General features: G+C 41.6%; 1 protein-coding gene across 8 annotated transcripts in view; it reads right to left on the bottom strand.

Moving 5' to 3' along the window:
- Positions 1-15,412, bottom strand: part of tti1 (TELO2 interacting protein 1) — a 32,917-nt gene that overhangs the window by 2,619 nt on the left and 14,886 nt on the right. For 5 of the 8 annotated variants that reach the window (XM_024292445.2, XM_024292444.2, XM_036212943.1 and 2 more), the window contains exons 2-13: positions 14,114-14,846; positions 12,235-12,572; positions 11,906-12,164; positions 11,647-11,806; positions 11,299-11,579; positions 7,391-7,777; positions 7,158-7,317; positions 6,905-7,063; positions 6,684-6,838; positions 5,117-5,257; positions 4,639-4,843; positions 1,478-1,565 (exon numbers count right to left, since the gene is read on the bottom strand). In XM_024292445.2, coding sequence (XP_024148213.1) covers positions 1,478-1,565; positions 4,639-4,843; positions 5,117-5,257; positions 6,684-6,838; positions 6,905-7,063; positions 7,158-7,317; positions 7,391-7,777; positions 11,299-11,579; positions 11,647-11,806; positions 11,906-12,164; positions 12,235-12,572; positions 14,114-14,827 — 3,047 coding nt within the window. In that variant the 5' untranslated portion in view covers positions 14,828-14,846. Of the gene's footprint in view, positions 1-1,477; positions 1,566-1,700; positions 2,804-4,638; positions 4,844-5,116; positions 5,258-6,379; positions 6,565-6,661; positions 6,839-6,904; positions 7,064-7,157; positions 7,318-7,390; positions 7,778-11,298; positions 11,580-11,646; positions 11,807-11,905; positions 12,165-12,234; positions 12,573-14,113; positions 14,847-15,412 lie in introns of those variants that run through there. The other 3 variants (XR_004948237.1, XM_024292442.2, XM_024292446.2) reach the window with 3 other exon arrangements.

The raw sequence follows: 15,412 nt of genomic DNA, 5'->3' as shown, positions 1-15,412 counted from the left end.
TCCAAAAATGTTTTACTGTTTAACGGAAATATTTATATGTAATTTTAAAAAAACAAAAAAAAAATAAAAATTTTCAACAAACTAATCAACATGTTTTTTAAGGAAAATAAAGAAAAAATCCAGGCTGAAGTCACACTAGGCAGCCCATAAAATAAGAATTTCTCACTGCTGTCGATTTGACATTTTTCTTTTTCATTTCAGCTTTTTCACATAAATGTTCTTTATTGTGTTTGTGAAAAATAACAAAACATTTTTTTGGAAGAATTTTGATCCAGCTGGATTTCAGATTCGACAGGAATCCACACAGGTGGGGGCGTGTCCGTACACGCTGAAACTGCTCGCCTCCCGCGATGTCGGTGAGCGGGACTTTCACAGAGAACCACAGAGTGTCCATTTTTAAACAACGCCAGTTGGTTGTTATTGTGGAAAATTCATGTCGGTCCCAATCACAAAATAAAATGTTCGGTTTCCTCGATTTCAAATAGCAGACAGCTCAGTTTGGCTCCGCCCCCTCATAGCGGCTGCACTGCTGCAGCATCACAGCCGTCAGATTGACTTTCGCTCTCTGCCTTATTTATTAAAATTAAAGATCGCTTTTGTCCAAAAACTACCAATAAATGCCATATTATCTCTTAAATATAAAAAAATATAGTGACTATAGAGATTCCATTTTTCTATTTTTCTTCAGTACGTTTTTTGAACGTCCGTAGCTCTTCAGCTCATTCAGCTACTAAAATATTCATCTCTTTTTATGCTAGCTTTTTCAACTGTTTTGGAAGTTACTAAGATTGTTTTAGGCTATTTTGAAGTTTAGCTAATATTTCAGCTACATGCTAGCTGTTTTGGCCAATTTTGATTTTTTTTTGTTTAGGCTAATTTGGTATTTTGTTAATATTTTGGCAAGCTATCCGCTTTAGCAACTTTAGCAGCCAAATTAAGCTTACAGTATTCACACTAGCATTATCACAGGTAATGCTATATATATATGTTTTTTTTCAATGTTTCACTATTATTTTTTTCTATGAAGATTTCATAAATGAATTATTTTTAAATTTGGTTATGCAAGGCTTTCTGGAAAACTGTAAATGTTTACGTTTAGGTTGTGATTGTTGCACTTTTTTCTGTTAGCCTACAAACCGACCCCGAGCCCATCAGAGAAGAAAACAGTTATGTGGCCCTCATTAGAAAAGGTTTGGGGACCTCTGTGTTAAAACATATTAATGAATTAATTATATTCTATTAATCGCGTGTGTTAACGCGTCAACTTTCACAGCCTTTCAAATAAACTTCCAAATAAAACATTATAAAATGTATAACATTTAGCTGAAACATGTTTGAGTGTTTGCAGCAGAGACACAACGATTTCTTTTCCCTACAATTCAGCTCAGAGGTGAAACATTCGTTTTTGTTTTGAACTGATAATTGGAGCCTCCCTTCTGGCTCCTCCTCCTCCTCAAAGGTGTTGCTGAAGCCTCACCTCAGGCCGGCCTCCTGCAGTCTGATTGGCTGTCTGCAGCTCAGGTAGGGTAAGCACGCTTCAAAAACAGCATCCAGGTCTGCTTCACCTGAAGAAAGCAAACACACACAGCTCTGACTTCCCACCATCCGCACCGTGGTCATTTCCAAAACCTCAATCCAGGTAAGACGAGGCCAGGATTCTGGCTAAAGATGGCGGCGGTGAAGAGAGTCTCCTCCGCTACCTCCTAAAGAGTGCAGAGAATCGGCAGCGATGGATGAGGACGGGCGTCTGCACAGTCTCTTCCCTCCATTGTTGGTGTGTTTTTTCCTCTCCTTGTTTCCTCCAGTTTGATGTGCTCTGACAAACCTGCCTCTGTTCTCCTCCCCACAATCCACCGACTGCATCTGTCACAACCCTGCCAGCTCCTCCATCCGTTTGACTTCTCTCCACTCTTTCATCTCCTCTTCCCATCACTCTCCCTCCATCCTTCCCAGCAGACATTTAGTGATTCCCTAAGCTGCAAACTGGGCTGCCTTTCAAGCCTCATTTCAAAACATGTCTGTCTCTCTGCTTACCCTATTTACCAATTCCAGCCACACTCCGCTTCGCCGCCGTCCAGAATAAAAGCAGCGGCGCACATTTCAGAGGAGAATGGGATTATTTAACGAGCGCTTTCATCCCTCCTCTTCCTCTTCTTCCTGAGCTGCACTTGCAGGGAAGCAAATACGTTCCGAAGAGGAGAGCTCCGGTTTCAGGTGGATTTTTGTGGAGTTGGGCCTGAAATGAGAGCTGGGGTTGAAACGTATCACCGGCTTCAGTCAGTCTGTGTTTCTGTCCTGCTCTCTCTGACTAAGGCTAGGTAATTGGCTTGCTGCAGTCGTCCCAGAGGTAAGCTGTAGCCAAATCAGTATTCACTTGAGTGGAGCTGCAGCCGCTGACTGTTTCTCCTTCATATTCTCTCCACTTCCAGCCCCCAAATCTTCCTCTCCTTCAAGTTCCAGAGAGGAAAAGAAAGGACGGCTCTTTTTCAGATGCAGAAATTCTGCTACATTCATGACAGTACATTTAATTATTCATGAATACAACGTGGGATACCACAAGGATCTGTTTTAGGTCTCAGTCTTTATCATTTCTGCATGCTCCCACTTTGACATTAAATCAGATGTCACTAGAGCTGAACGTCTCCATGTCTCCTGAAGATACAAGATCCAACTTCTATGACAGATTCTGAAGCCAAAAGGGAAGAGCAGTCTTTCATTAGTCCCAGTTGTGGTCACCAACTGGTTTCTCTGTCGGCTATTATAGACCCTTTTCACGGTGACATCAGACAAAATGGTGACAGGCCTGAAAAGTTCAAGAGAAAAGTTACTTCTGGCGTTCGCATTTAGAACGGCAAAGCTGACAGCTGTTTGATACAATTTTACATAAATAAAAGGTAACCTTACCAATTTCAACAGAAAAAAGTACAATATTTATTTCATGAATGTCACGCTGAACTGTATTCACAAATCTAAATACAAATCTGAATAATCCTTCAATATTGGATGTTTTATTGAAAATATCAACCTTTCATTTAAGGAGATTTTATTCTAACAGTTTCTATTTTGACTGATGTTATTTCCACATATTTTGGGTGCAATAGTCTGACTGTTGTTCTGTTTACAGGATTATGTGAGAATGGAAATTCAGACAACTTTGAACTGGTGAGAAAAGATCTTCTGCAGCTCCACGTCTCATAGCCAAAGCTAATGCTAGCATTAGCACTATAGACAGACTCCAGCTCAGACAAGGAAAACAAAGACGTTCATGGATCCATTTGTGGATGCATCAGAATGGGGCGGGGCAGAGAGCGTGCGGCTCCGCCCAGAGTATTTTCTGCTTCACAAATACGATCATTTTCAAAATGTTTTCATTTTCTCCTGATTCACGATTTAAAAAAGAAGAAATACTCAGAAATCTGTTTTAACCTTATTTTATATAAACATATATGTCCTCCATTATCAGAAAAATGCCTCAAGAACATTAAAAACATCATTTTCATCAGAGTGGAACTCTAAGACTATCAATAATGCAAAATTGTCCTCTGTAGAGGACGTTTATAATCCATAATATCACCCAACTGCTGCATCCTACTGAATAAACTTCTTTTGAGATCTACTGAGGACATTAAAAACGTGAAGGGGCGGGGCTTCTGGTGGAATTTGACTATATTTTTCAGTCATCAGGAGGACGGAACTGAAAACAAATGTGGGCATGAAGGGGTTAAAGCTGGAGTGAAGGGTTTGGAGTTCTTGAGGGTCCTTTAAGACATTTCCCTCATCTTTCAGGAGGCCTTCAGGGTTCCAGCAGAGACGCCATATGGATCGCGATTCATCATAAACGCTGCGCTTCCAGATGTGAGCTTACAGGAGACGGCAGGGCTGGGCCTGATGGTTGGGGAGGAAGGTGGCTACTGTTCAAGACTGAATATAGACTTCAGTCAAATTTGAGGATTTTAAAAATTAACTAAGTGCAGAGTTACATACAGAAGCAGGAAAATCAATAGAAAATAAGTTATGTCAAATTAATAAAATAGTAACAATTTGACCAAAGTTTTGGTAACAATGAGGCCTTTTTTATGTGTATCAGTCTGAAAAATAGTGATGTTCAACAGTCTGATACTTTCAATGCCCTCAAATTATTTGGAGCATCTTTTTTACTCTGATTAGTGTCAGAACAGAGAGAATCCAGACTGATTTGAACCTGGAACTCTCCATTGGTGCTTCATGAAACCCTGAGGCTTCAATAACCGTGAGACCAGCCGTCTATCTCCATTGGGCTCTAACAAGTCCAACTTTACAAATTCAAAAAATGTTAAAACTTATTTAGTAAATTTGAGAACTGTGGAGACTGAAACTCTGCAGTTTTCTCAGAGTTGATCAACACTGCCCTCTGGTGGTAGAAGAAAGCTCTGCAGTTTATCAGTATATCAGAGCTGTCTTTATTATAAGAGTGAAACTCAGAATTATTTTGAGTCAAATTTAGACCTGAAGAGTTCTTTATATTAATTGAGAAGACTAAAAATCTGTTTGAAATTATTCAAAATATAAATATGAGGCTTAAACTTCTACTGTTGTGATTAACATTAAGAAGCCTTGCCGGCTGTTGCATCATGGGAAACCGTTCAGGTGTGTTCCTACCCAGATCCAGCCTCTGGCACAGGGAGCCCAGCCCCTGCAGGTACGCCAGCTGCAGCTTGTAGGCCAGGCTGTGCGTGTAGACGGGCCCGGCTCTGGCGCTGACCGGGGCCTGCCGGGACAGAGACCAGGTCACCTTCGGCAGGACGTCCTTAGAAACCCTCCTCCTCAGGAAGTCCCCGCACGTCTCTCCCAGAGTGCACAGCACCTGACAAACAAGGCAGAAAGTCGTCCTTGTGCTCATCGCATGACACAAAAATAAACGTGTTTTTATTAAAATATAAAATCGAAAAAAAAACATTTAAAATATTAAATTCAACTTTGATTGATTTAAAGTTATTTTACTTAATGTGTGACATATTTTAAATGATCAGCCCCAGTGTAAGACATAATTGGAACATTTTCTATGAATGAAAATGACTGTTGAGTGCATGTTCTGTGGCTGAAGGAGTGGGAGAGTGCTTGGACGAGAGGAACAAACCCTGAAGGCTCGGAGGACGACTAACTGGTCATCAGCGGTGAGTCTCTGCAGGAGGGCCGGCCAGCAGCGATGAGCCATCGGCAGCAGCTCGTCCTCCTTCTCACTCAACACGAGCACGCAGAGATCCAGAAGGTCCAGAAACTTCAGTCAAAGCAACACAGCAGATATAAAACTCTTCTGTCTGTCTGTGCTCACCACAGACAGGAAATTACCGTATTTTTCGGACTATAAGTCGCACCGGAGTATAATAGAGACTGGTTCTGGTTCTTCAGGCCGTACAGGTGAGTTCATGAATAAAGTGAAACACTGTAAATCAGAGTTCTCCAACTCAATTTACCGCAGGTCCACTGAAGGCAGAGGCTGACTGAGGCTGGGCTGTATGGGGTCCCATTTGTGCCAAAAATAGGTTTTTGCGTTCACTCTCTATATCACATGTGTCAAAGTCAAGCCCCGGGGGCCGGATCCAGTCCTCCGGGTAATTCTATCCGGCCCTCCAGATCATTTTATTTTATTGTTATCAATTCCTGCTTTTTTATTATTCATAATTATGTCAAAAATATACTGTTTTAAAGTTTTTGTTTTTTGGACTATTTTGGCATTTATTTAGGTTTTTGACGCTATTATGGAGTTTAGCTAATATTTCAGCCACATGCTAACTGGCAAATTTAGGCTTTTTGTTTTACATTTCTTTTTACTATTTTCTAGTTAAGTTCATATTTAAGCAACACACTAAATATTTTTGAAAAAATTGGCATTTAGTTGAAATTTTTAAGCATTTTTTATAACACATTTTTCAGACATTTAGGTCAGTTCTAGCGTTCCGTTATAGTTCTTAAACAAAAGCAAATGTAACATTTTGCAGATAACTTTTGCATCTTCAGCAAATCCCTTCAGTAATTAGTATAAATACTTTCAGCAAAAAGCATTCACACTAGCATTATCGCAGGTGATGCAACTTTTCTAGTTATTTTAGAGTCACTGAGACCAAAACTTTATCTTTAGTGAGAAATAGTTCCTTGTTTTAGATGCTAACTTGATTTAATCTGGTTTTAATGACAGAAACTAATGAAGGACAGAAGCTGAACGATCCATTAAAAGTTCAATAAACTATCATCTTCATTGTCTGTATTTGTAGTTAGTTTAAAGCGAATGATGGTTAAGATTTGTGCTTTACATCCACTTTTCTAATGACCCGATTAGTCGACTATTATTAAAATCATCGTTTGTGGCAGTTCTTGGTATTATCCAGCGCAGGGGCAGGTAGGGCCACACCTTACTTTAATTATAGTCACTGAACCATTTCCATGCACAGGTTTGAGTCAGAATATGTTTAATAGTCAGGTTCAGTGCATATACTGAACATGGGCTTAATGGTAACTTGGGGTTTAAAATCTTCAACGTTGATAAAGACATTTTTGGTAAAATGCTGCAGCTTCCCTCTCTTCCTGCTGCTACTTGGAAGTTCCATAAAAATAGAAAACTCATTGGAGAACTGTCCTGAATATTGTCACATGGGAAAAACCTGCATATTCTCATTTCACTCACATCTCAAACAGAAGGAAGGTACCTTCAGCCGGAGGCGGAGGGCGGGGTCAGACACGAGGTGAATGCAGCGCTCCATGACATCTTTGGTGATGCTGAGGTGTAGTGGAAGTTCAGCTTTCACGTCAGAGCCGCCAGCATCATCCACCGCCTCACACTGTGAGGGGGGAGGGACCTCTGCTGCAACAGACGTCAGAGGTATCATTCTCCATACAAACACAGAATTAGGCTCCTCCTCTTTGTTACCAAGGTCTGCAGCGTCGTCCTCCTCGATCCCGATGCCTTCTGACAGTTCTTTCTGCTTTCTGTATTCAAGGAAGAAATGGCGAATGCAGAATTCCTCCTGCTCAGAGGAGGAACGGGCAGGAATGTTGGTTCTGCTGTGCGCGGCAGGAAACCACCTCACTGCAGCAAACAAGCAGCCGGTTAGAGAACCAAACATGACAGAATCTGATGAATCCGTCATCTGTGGTATGAAGGACTCGCTCTGACATCTTACCCAGAGCCTTCATGAGAGCCTGCAGCAGTGAGCAGAAAAGAGCAGCTGAGCGGTTGTAGCTGAGATCCAGAGCCGTCAGGACATCCTGAACAATGTCTCCGACCAGAGGCAGCAGGCTGCAGTCAGAGTGAGTCAGCATCACGGCCAGCACTCGAGGAGCCTGAAGGGAACAAAGCTGTGGATGAAGCTGATGAAGATGTTCAGAGGATAAAACCCCCACATCTGATCCGTACCTGTGGGTGCTCGCTGAGCCTCTGCAGGTTCAGTGAGATGTCATTGAGCAGATAATCGGAGTTCTGGTTGATCAGCTCCTTCAGGGCGGAGTAGCCGCAGGCCTCGCTGATGTCTTCCATGGCGTTCAGTGCGGCTTGGCTGACCAGCAGCGTCTCCTCACCAGCCTTCTCCAGCACCGGGTACAGTGATGTCATCAGCAGGGGACGGAAGTCGCGCTCCAGCGCCTGAGCGAAGCAGGCCACGCCCTCCAGCTGGATGCACAGCTGCCAGATGTTGCTGTTGAGCTGCTGGATCGTGGCGAAGGTTGATGAGGCGGGAAGGGAGGCGGAGTTTGCAGTAATGACATCACTGCTAGATATGGAGAGAAGTCTGGAGGAGCTGAGGAGCTACGGAGAAAAAAACAACCAGAAACTCAAACTTCAGAATGTAAAAATGAAACCTAAATCTGACGGACATGGTGATGCTGACTGGAAACTTTCCAATGACTGACTTCAAACAGGTTCAAAAACACTACTGAAGACAAAAGACTGTGTTTGGCAGTAATGGAAGTTTAGCTAAACTAATTTTTTTTGAAAATTAAAGCTGAAAACAAAGCTCATGAATATATTTCAAGGCTTGTTGTTAATCTACTTGAAATGTTGAAATTTGAAGACTTTCTCATTCATTTCCTATGGAGCATATTTTGCTCAATATTTCAAAAACTATAAAGTTTCTGAATATCAAAAATACCAGCAGTAATGTCCTGAACGAGCTGAATGTTTACATAAAAAGGGTAGCTGACATCACCTAAAGTGTGATTGAGTTTTTACGTGCTGAAAAACTTACAGAAAGGTAAATGGTAAATGGTAAATGGCGTATACTTGTATAGCGCTTTCTACCCTCCTTCGAGGGCCCAAAGCACTTCACAGTCACAGACCCATTCACACATTCACACACTGGTGGTGGCTCCACTGCCAAACACTGGCGCCAACCTCCCATCAGAGGCAATTCAGGGTTCAGTGTCTTGCCCAAGGACACTTCGACACATGGGCGGGCAAGGCGGAGTCGAACCCGCTCACTTCTGATCAGGAGTCGACCGCCCAAGAGAATCACTTTAGTGAGAATGCTGACTAAGCAGTCACACAATTAAATGAGGTCGGCATCTGAAACAAGAAACTATTTTTCACTAAAAATAAAGTTTTGGTCTCACTGACTAAAATATAAAAAGTGCATTTTTTTGGTGCTGATCACTCACAACTTTGTTCAACTTTACTACACTCTGACTCCCCATAATATCAAGTAACGACTAATCGACTATTAAATTAGTCGTTGACTCATCGTGACAGCTCTGATCCACACAGATCTATGCTCCAGCTTCCAAATCTAGGCTGAGCCAAACAGAACCCACAACAGTTTGCGTCTAATTTATCAAGCTGCAAGAATCTCCTTCCAATGACTAGAAATCAGGCCCGTGACTCATCAGCAGGCGGCAGGACACCCTCCATAACGATTCGGTTCAGCACACAGCTGCTCATGTTTTAGGCCTCAGCAGCCAGAGACAGAACAGATGATCAGAATCTGAGGACGCCATCTCCACCGGGACGCTCACTTGTCATTGAAAGGGCCTCCATGCATGGCCATGCATACATTGAAGACCTCATACATTGTAAGGCACACGTGTCAAAGTCAAGACCTGGGGGCTGGATCCGGCCCTCCAGATCGTTTTATTTTATTGTTATGAATGACCAGATGTTATCTTGAGCTCATTTCAAACTTGTTTAATTTTGACAAAAAAGGGTTATTTTTATGGAGAGTAAAATATTGAAAGTTATTTAAGGTTTAAGTTGATTTATTCTAGAATAATATTCCTGCTTTTTTATTATTCAGAATTATGTTAAAAAGTTATGGTTTTAAAGTTTAAAAATTGGCATTCTGCAAGCTTTTGGGACTATTTTGGCATTTACTAAGATTTTTTAGGCTATTTTGAAGTGTAGCTATTTTTTCAGCTACATGCTAGCTGTTTTGACTGACCTAAGTTTTTTTTTTAAGTCTGTTTTGGAGCTTGTACTTAGATGTTAGTTATTTTAAATAAATGTAGGCTATTTCTTTTGTTTTTTAGGTTAATTTGAAGTTTAGCTATTTTTTTCAGCTACATGCTAGCTGTCATGGCTAATTTAGGCTTTCTTGTATTTTTTTAGGCTAATTTGGAATTTTGCTAATATTTTAGCTGGCTATCAGCTTCAGAGTTTTTAGCTATCAAATTCAGCATTTTCAGCTATCAGCACTAGCATCTTCAGCAGCAAAATTCAGCTAACAGCATTCACACTAGCATTATCACAGGTAATGCTATATACATATCTAGTTCATAATTATGTTAAAAAGTTACAGCTTTAAAGTTTAAAAATGTAGTTTTAGTTTGTTCAATAAATGTTTATTCTGTTCGTCCCGTGACCTAAGGTGAGTTTTGGATTTTGGCTCCTTGTGTGATTGAGTTTGACACCAGATTTAAGGGGTTGTAGTCTATAAAGCTCTGCTAGTCGTGCAGCTGTCAGCAGCTCAGAAATCAGCTGAAAACATTGACTGTATATAAAATAACTGGACAGAGCAAGCCCCCCTACTTCCGTGTTCCATATAGGAAGTACCACTGGGTTCCAAAAAGTCCAAAGTCCCATTGACTTACATTGAGAAACAGACAGTTATTTCTCAGTCATTTTATATGTCAGAATAATCATTCTTCCTCTGCTGCTTTCTGCTTAACTTCTTTTTTCTAATCCTATTTTTTTTTAAAGATTTTTTTCCATTATCACAAGTTATTAGAGTTATAAATTGACCAATCAGATGGCTCAATAAGCGTTTGTGGGTCTGACGTCGACCGTCTGGGGGGTTTGATTGACAGATGACGGGTAGCCAATGGGAGCAGACTTCATCAATGGGTCCGTGAAGACCTTTTAACACCTACTTTACAATTCAACAATGTACCAATCATTGTCCTACTGTTGTTTTCCTCAATGGAATGTACCGATGCAGCAGTTTAAAACAACAAGAGGAGCATGCTGTCGACATTTTTAGATGAGGATTTACTCTGTAGAAATAGATTTCACTCTGAGGTTATGTGCTTTGGGCTTTTTTCTTTGTTTAACGTTCATTTTTCTTTTTTTCACTGTTTTGATTGTAGCTTATAAATAATAAGTTGCGTATCATACGGAATGGTACAGCTCCTCCATAAAATCACCAACCAAAGTTTCATCTTCTTCACTTTTCCAGCTTCAGCCTGAATTAGACGCAGCCGTCTGAGGAGCGCAAGACACGTGCATCTGATCAGACTGTAACATGGCAGGCCATGTGAAGAGACGAGCTGCTGCTGCACGCGAGGGGGGGCCGCGCGCCGGTCTGCATCGGCGTCATCCAAATGCTCCTTTTATCTCGACAAAAATGAATAAATGTAAGTAAATCCCAAAGGACCGCTGACAGAATCAAATGTTGGAATGTTTCTCCCTCAAACTTCAACAATGACTTGTACAATTCTCCAGCATTATTAAAGTAGAAGCTGTTTACATCCCTCTGTCTCGTGGTAGAGGCGTGGAAAGAGGTGGACACTCCCAATAAACTCACTCCAGATTGGTGACAGTACTTCCTATAGATTCATGACTCAGCTATGACTCAGAGAGACTCAGACCAATCACTGGAGATGGGTTGCAGACGTTTGCAATATGGTGATATCCGTTTCAGGAAGTGACGGTAAAAGCGGCGGCCTACTTTCACGAGGAGTGGAGGTAATGCATTTCCAATGGGGGACCTCATGGCTCGAGAAGTCCAGTATTTTTATATACAGTCAATGGCTGAAAACACCCAACACTTTAAGATAACCATGTTAATATTGCATTTTAAAACATCTAAAGCCTTTATGGTGCACAATGTGAAAGCAGACCTGCTGATCCTGCCGGTCCCGCTCCGTCTCCTCACTCGCAGTGATCAGGTGCCAGTTGTTCAGACTGGTGTACTCCTCCATGACAGACACGGCGGCTGCTTTAAGATCCTCCCTGGAGGTGGAGGGTCCCTCATCGCCCAAACGGCGAGCTGCCACAGAGATGCCTGCAGCCCCTCTGATGACCTCATTCAGGACCATGGCAGCCTGCTTTCTGCACGCTGACGACTGTCGGTACAAGTCCAGGAAGTGATCGGTCAGAAGGTAGATGTCTCCATGGTAACCTGAACCATGAAACAGAAACTCCAATTACATCACATAAAAGAAATGTTTAACGTGTTAAGTTCACACCTAAAGTTCTGCAAATCTCCATGAGAGCACAGAAGATCTTCTCGTCCGTGAAGTAGAGGAAATGCTTCTTTTGTACGTGAGCATGGGAGCTTCTCTCTGCTGCATCGGTGTAGCTCCGTTCTTCCACGATCCGAACATCCGTTACGTCCAACTCCAGCACCTACCAAAACATTTCATTTAGCTTCTAAAAACCTTTTACTATTTTCTACCAACACAAGTCATTTCCCACTAATATCCTGGTCCCAGATGTTCCTCTTACCTGCATCAGTGCTTTAGAAATGATCTCCAGATGTGCAGCCGAGTTCAGAACCACAGAGACGAGCGGTCCCAGCACTTTCAGGTACCCCAGAAACGCCTTCAGGACAAACAGCTTCTTCTGATCATCAGAAGTCCTCATCAGCCTCGGAAGGGAGGAGGCTAAAGAGAGGAGATTCTCAGACAGGACGTCTGAGAAGGTTTGAGTATTGCTGCTGCAGCTCTGACTCCGCTGGGACACCTCCCTGAGAGCTGCCTCACACCTTCAGGACACAGATCAAGACATCTTCAAATATCTACTGTCAGTTCATCAGGAGTTTTGTCTGATCAAACCTTTCTCTGACTCTGGGCTCCTCGTCGTTCACCGCTCCCACCAGCACCTCCAGCAGTGGCCCCACACACTCTCTGAGGGACTGACTGCACGAGGCCAGCAGGTGGTCAGCCAGCTGCACCAGCTCCAGCCTCACCCTCCAGTGCAGATGGGCGGACGTGCAGGAGATGATCCTCTTCAGCAGGACGGACAGCTTCTCTGCTGTGCTTTTCACCCAGTCTGGAGTTCTCTGGACCAGCAGCTGTCCGATCCGCCCCAGCTCTGCAGAGACCGGCTGCAGGGACTTCCTGGAGCGCAGCTGGGCGTCTTCCATGACCAGCCCGACCATCATGGACCACACCTTAAAAGAAACGGAGGAGATGTTCTCACCGTTGTTGCACGTATAATCAACAATTTCTGTATTTTCTATAGTGCTGCCATGATTAGTCGACAAATCAACTATTAAAATAGTCGATTAGTCGTTACTTTATATTATTTGAAGTCAGAGTGTAGTAAAGTTGAACAAATTTTTGAGCGTTCAGCACCAAAAATTACCTTTTTTCTTATTTGAGTCAGTGAGACCAAAACTTTATCTTTAGTGAAAAATAGTTCCTTATTTCAGATGCCGACCTCATTTAATTGTGTCATTGCTTAGTAAACATTCTCAATATAGTGATTCTCCTGCTCCGTTCTGTATGTTTTTCGGCAGGTAAAAGCTCAATCACACTTTCAGTGATTTCAGTTATCTTGGTATCGAAACGTTCAGGATATTACTGCTGGTATTATTGGTATTTATAAACTTCATCGTTTTTGAAATATTGAGCAAAATATGCCCCAAAGGAAATGAATGAGAAAACTTTCACATTTCAAATGTTTTCATCTTTATGGCCATCTTCAAAAATTTGGAGTTTAGCAGATATTTCAACTGCTAACGTTTTTAAATAATTTGTTATCTACTGGGATTTTTATGTTAGTTTGGAGTTTAGCTTCTATTTTAGCAACAGCCTAACATTTTTGGCTAAATTAGTTTACTATGTAAATATTTTTTACAAAGTTGTCATGTATTAGGGATTTTTAAGCAATTTCACTACAACATTTTCCAGAAATTTGGTCAATTTCAGCACTCTTTCATACTTCTTTAACAACATTTCTAGTCTTTTAGCAAATTTGACATTTTGCAAATAGCTTTTGCATTCTCAGCAAATCCCTTCAGCAATTAAAGTCAATTGTGTCACAATTTTCAGCTAAAAGCTTCAACATCTTCAGCGACTACTTTCAGCAAAAATCATTCACTCTAGCATTATTGCAGGTGATCGAACTTTTCTAGTTTAATCTTGTTTTAACACCAGAATCTAATGAAGGACAGAAGCTGCACGATTCATTTAACCTGTAATAAACTATCATCTTGTAGTTAGTATAAAGCTAATGATGGCTAAGATGTGTGTTTTGCATCCACTTTGCACATGACCCAATTAGTCGACTAATCAGAAAAAATAATCTGTGATTAGTCGACTGTTAAAATAATTATTTGTGGCAGCACTAATTTTCAACAGAAGGTTTAAGTCAGCAGAGGAAAGTTGAAGTCGTGTGGATGCAGTTCAGTAGGTTGAGGGTTTCAATCCCAGGCTTTACAGTCATTGTGCAGTCGGGCAAGCCACCAAACCTTCAGCTGTAAGAAAGTCGCTCGAGATAAAAGCATCTTCTTTCATACAGTTGTCTTTAAATATATATAGTTTTTAATTTGGGGAGCATTTTTTTCTTTATCAAGTGAAGTAGAGAAATCTCTAAGTTGCACTTGCAACAGGTTTTTCCCGTAAAACCATGGATTGTCCTGGTTTAGAATTCTCACAAAATTTCACAAAAATGTCAATAAAATGTCTTAAATATTATAGATTTTTGTACCTTAATGGCCCGGACTGTAACTGTATGGCCTTGTCTCGGATCTCCTGCAATGATCCTCGTAACAGTCGTGGTAATCCCAGGTAAAAATGAAGCCATGGTGTCTCCCACAGAGCATCGCTTGTCAGGAGACGGTGACACGTGCACCTGGGTGCAGTCGCACTGCAGCGCCAACGTCTGGATGCACTTCAAGGCGGCTCTCTGTATATCTCGAGACTTCTCTTTTTCACTCAAAGCCAGCAGTAGAGAAACTGCAGCTCCGAGTTCAAGCAGCATGATCGATTCATAGAGTCTAAAGACGATATCTCCATAAGCCGCATGAAGCAGAGCATCCAGGCACACAACCAGAGCCAGCTTCAGCTCCTCAGACACCTCTGCAGGCCGCCCGGGGTCTGCGGGACAGCAGAGACACAGACACAGCTCGGAGAAGAGGTCCCGGAGAGTGTCCCAGCTCTGGACACACGTGTTCTCCAGCATGAAGCTTATCGCCTCTGCCACAGCCTGCACCAGCTTCTCCTTTTTAGGTCCGGGGACTTTCAGGACGAAGCGAAGAGGAAAGAGGATGTACTCCTGAAGCTTCTGCAGAGTTGCATCGTTGATGTCTTTCAGCTGTCCCCTCAGCGTCTCCACGTTGGTCACAGAGGGATCTTTGGTGAGCTGGACGCAGGCTGGCCGCAGGTAGGCAAAGGCAATGTTTGGATCACTTATCTGAGACATGGCTGGAGGCAACGCAGCACTGCAATGAAGCAGAGACATGGAAAACACAAGAAAATAAACAGTTACAACTTAAAAATGAGATGCAGAGATTACTGGAATACGGTTAGAAGTTTTCTTAAAGGCTTCAGTCTTTTGTTTTAACTTTCTCTAAAACAGTATAAGAATATTTTACCAGTTAGTCCAAATAATTCAAAGAAAAAGCAAGAGATCAGACATTATTATCATGTCAGAGAGGCTCTTCTATTACCCGCCGGGCGATGGATAAACACACTGAAGTAAAATGTAAAAGATGAGAATCTAAAAATCTTTCTGTCTGACAGAAAGCTTACCTTCCCATCAGGAAAATATAACAAAAATATCCATTGCTAAAATGTATTTTTCCGTAAAAAAAGGGCCTGCAATTTTAAAAAAGCTAATTTTTTCTTTTGGTGTTGAGTTTCAATTGTTGTTTTACCGAAAATACACGTTTTTGTTTTGTTTTTTTTTCTCCTAACTTTATTGCAAATATCAATTTCAACACAGAAAAATTTGCAAAATAGCCATGTGCGTGTATACAAACATTATAAACTATTAAATACAAATAAA

The sequence above is a fragment of the Oryzias melastigma genome, linkage group LG7 (genome assembly GCF_002922805.2).
Source record: "Oryzias melastigma strain HK-1 linkage group LG7, ASM292280v2, whole genome shotgun sequence".
Classification (NCBI taxonomy): Eukaryota; Metazoa; Chordata; class Actinopteri; order Beloniformes; family Adrianichthyidae; genus Oryzias; species Oryzias melastigma.
Note: the sequence above shows the minus strand (reverse complement) of the source record. Positions and strands in the feature narration are given on the sequence as shown.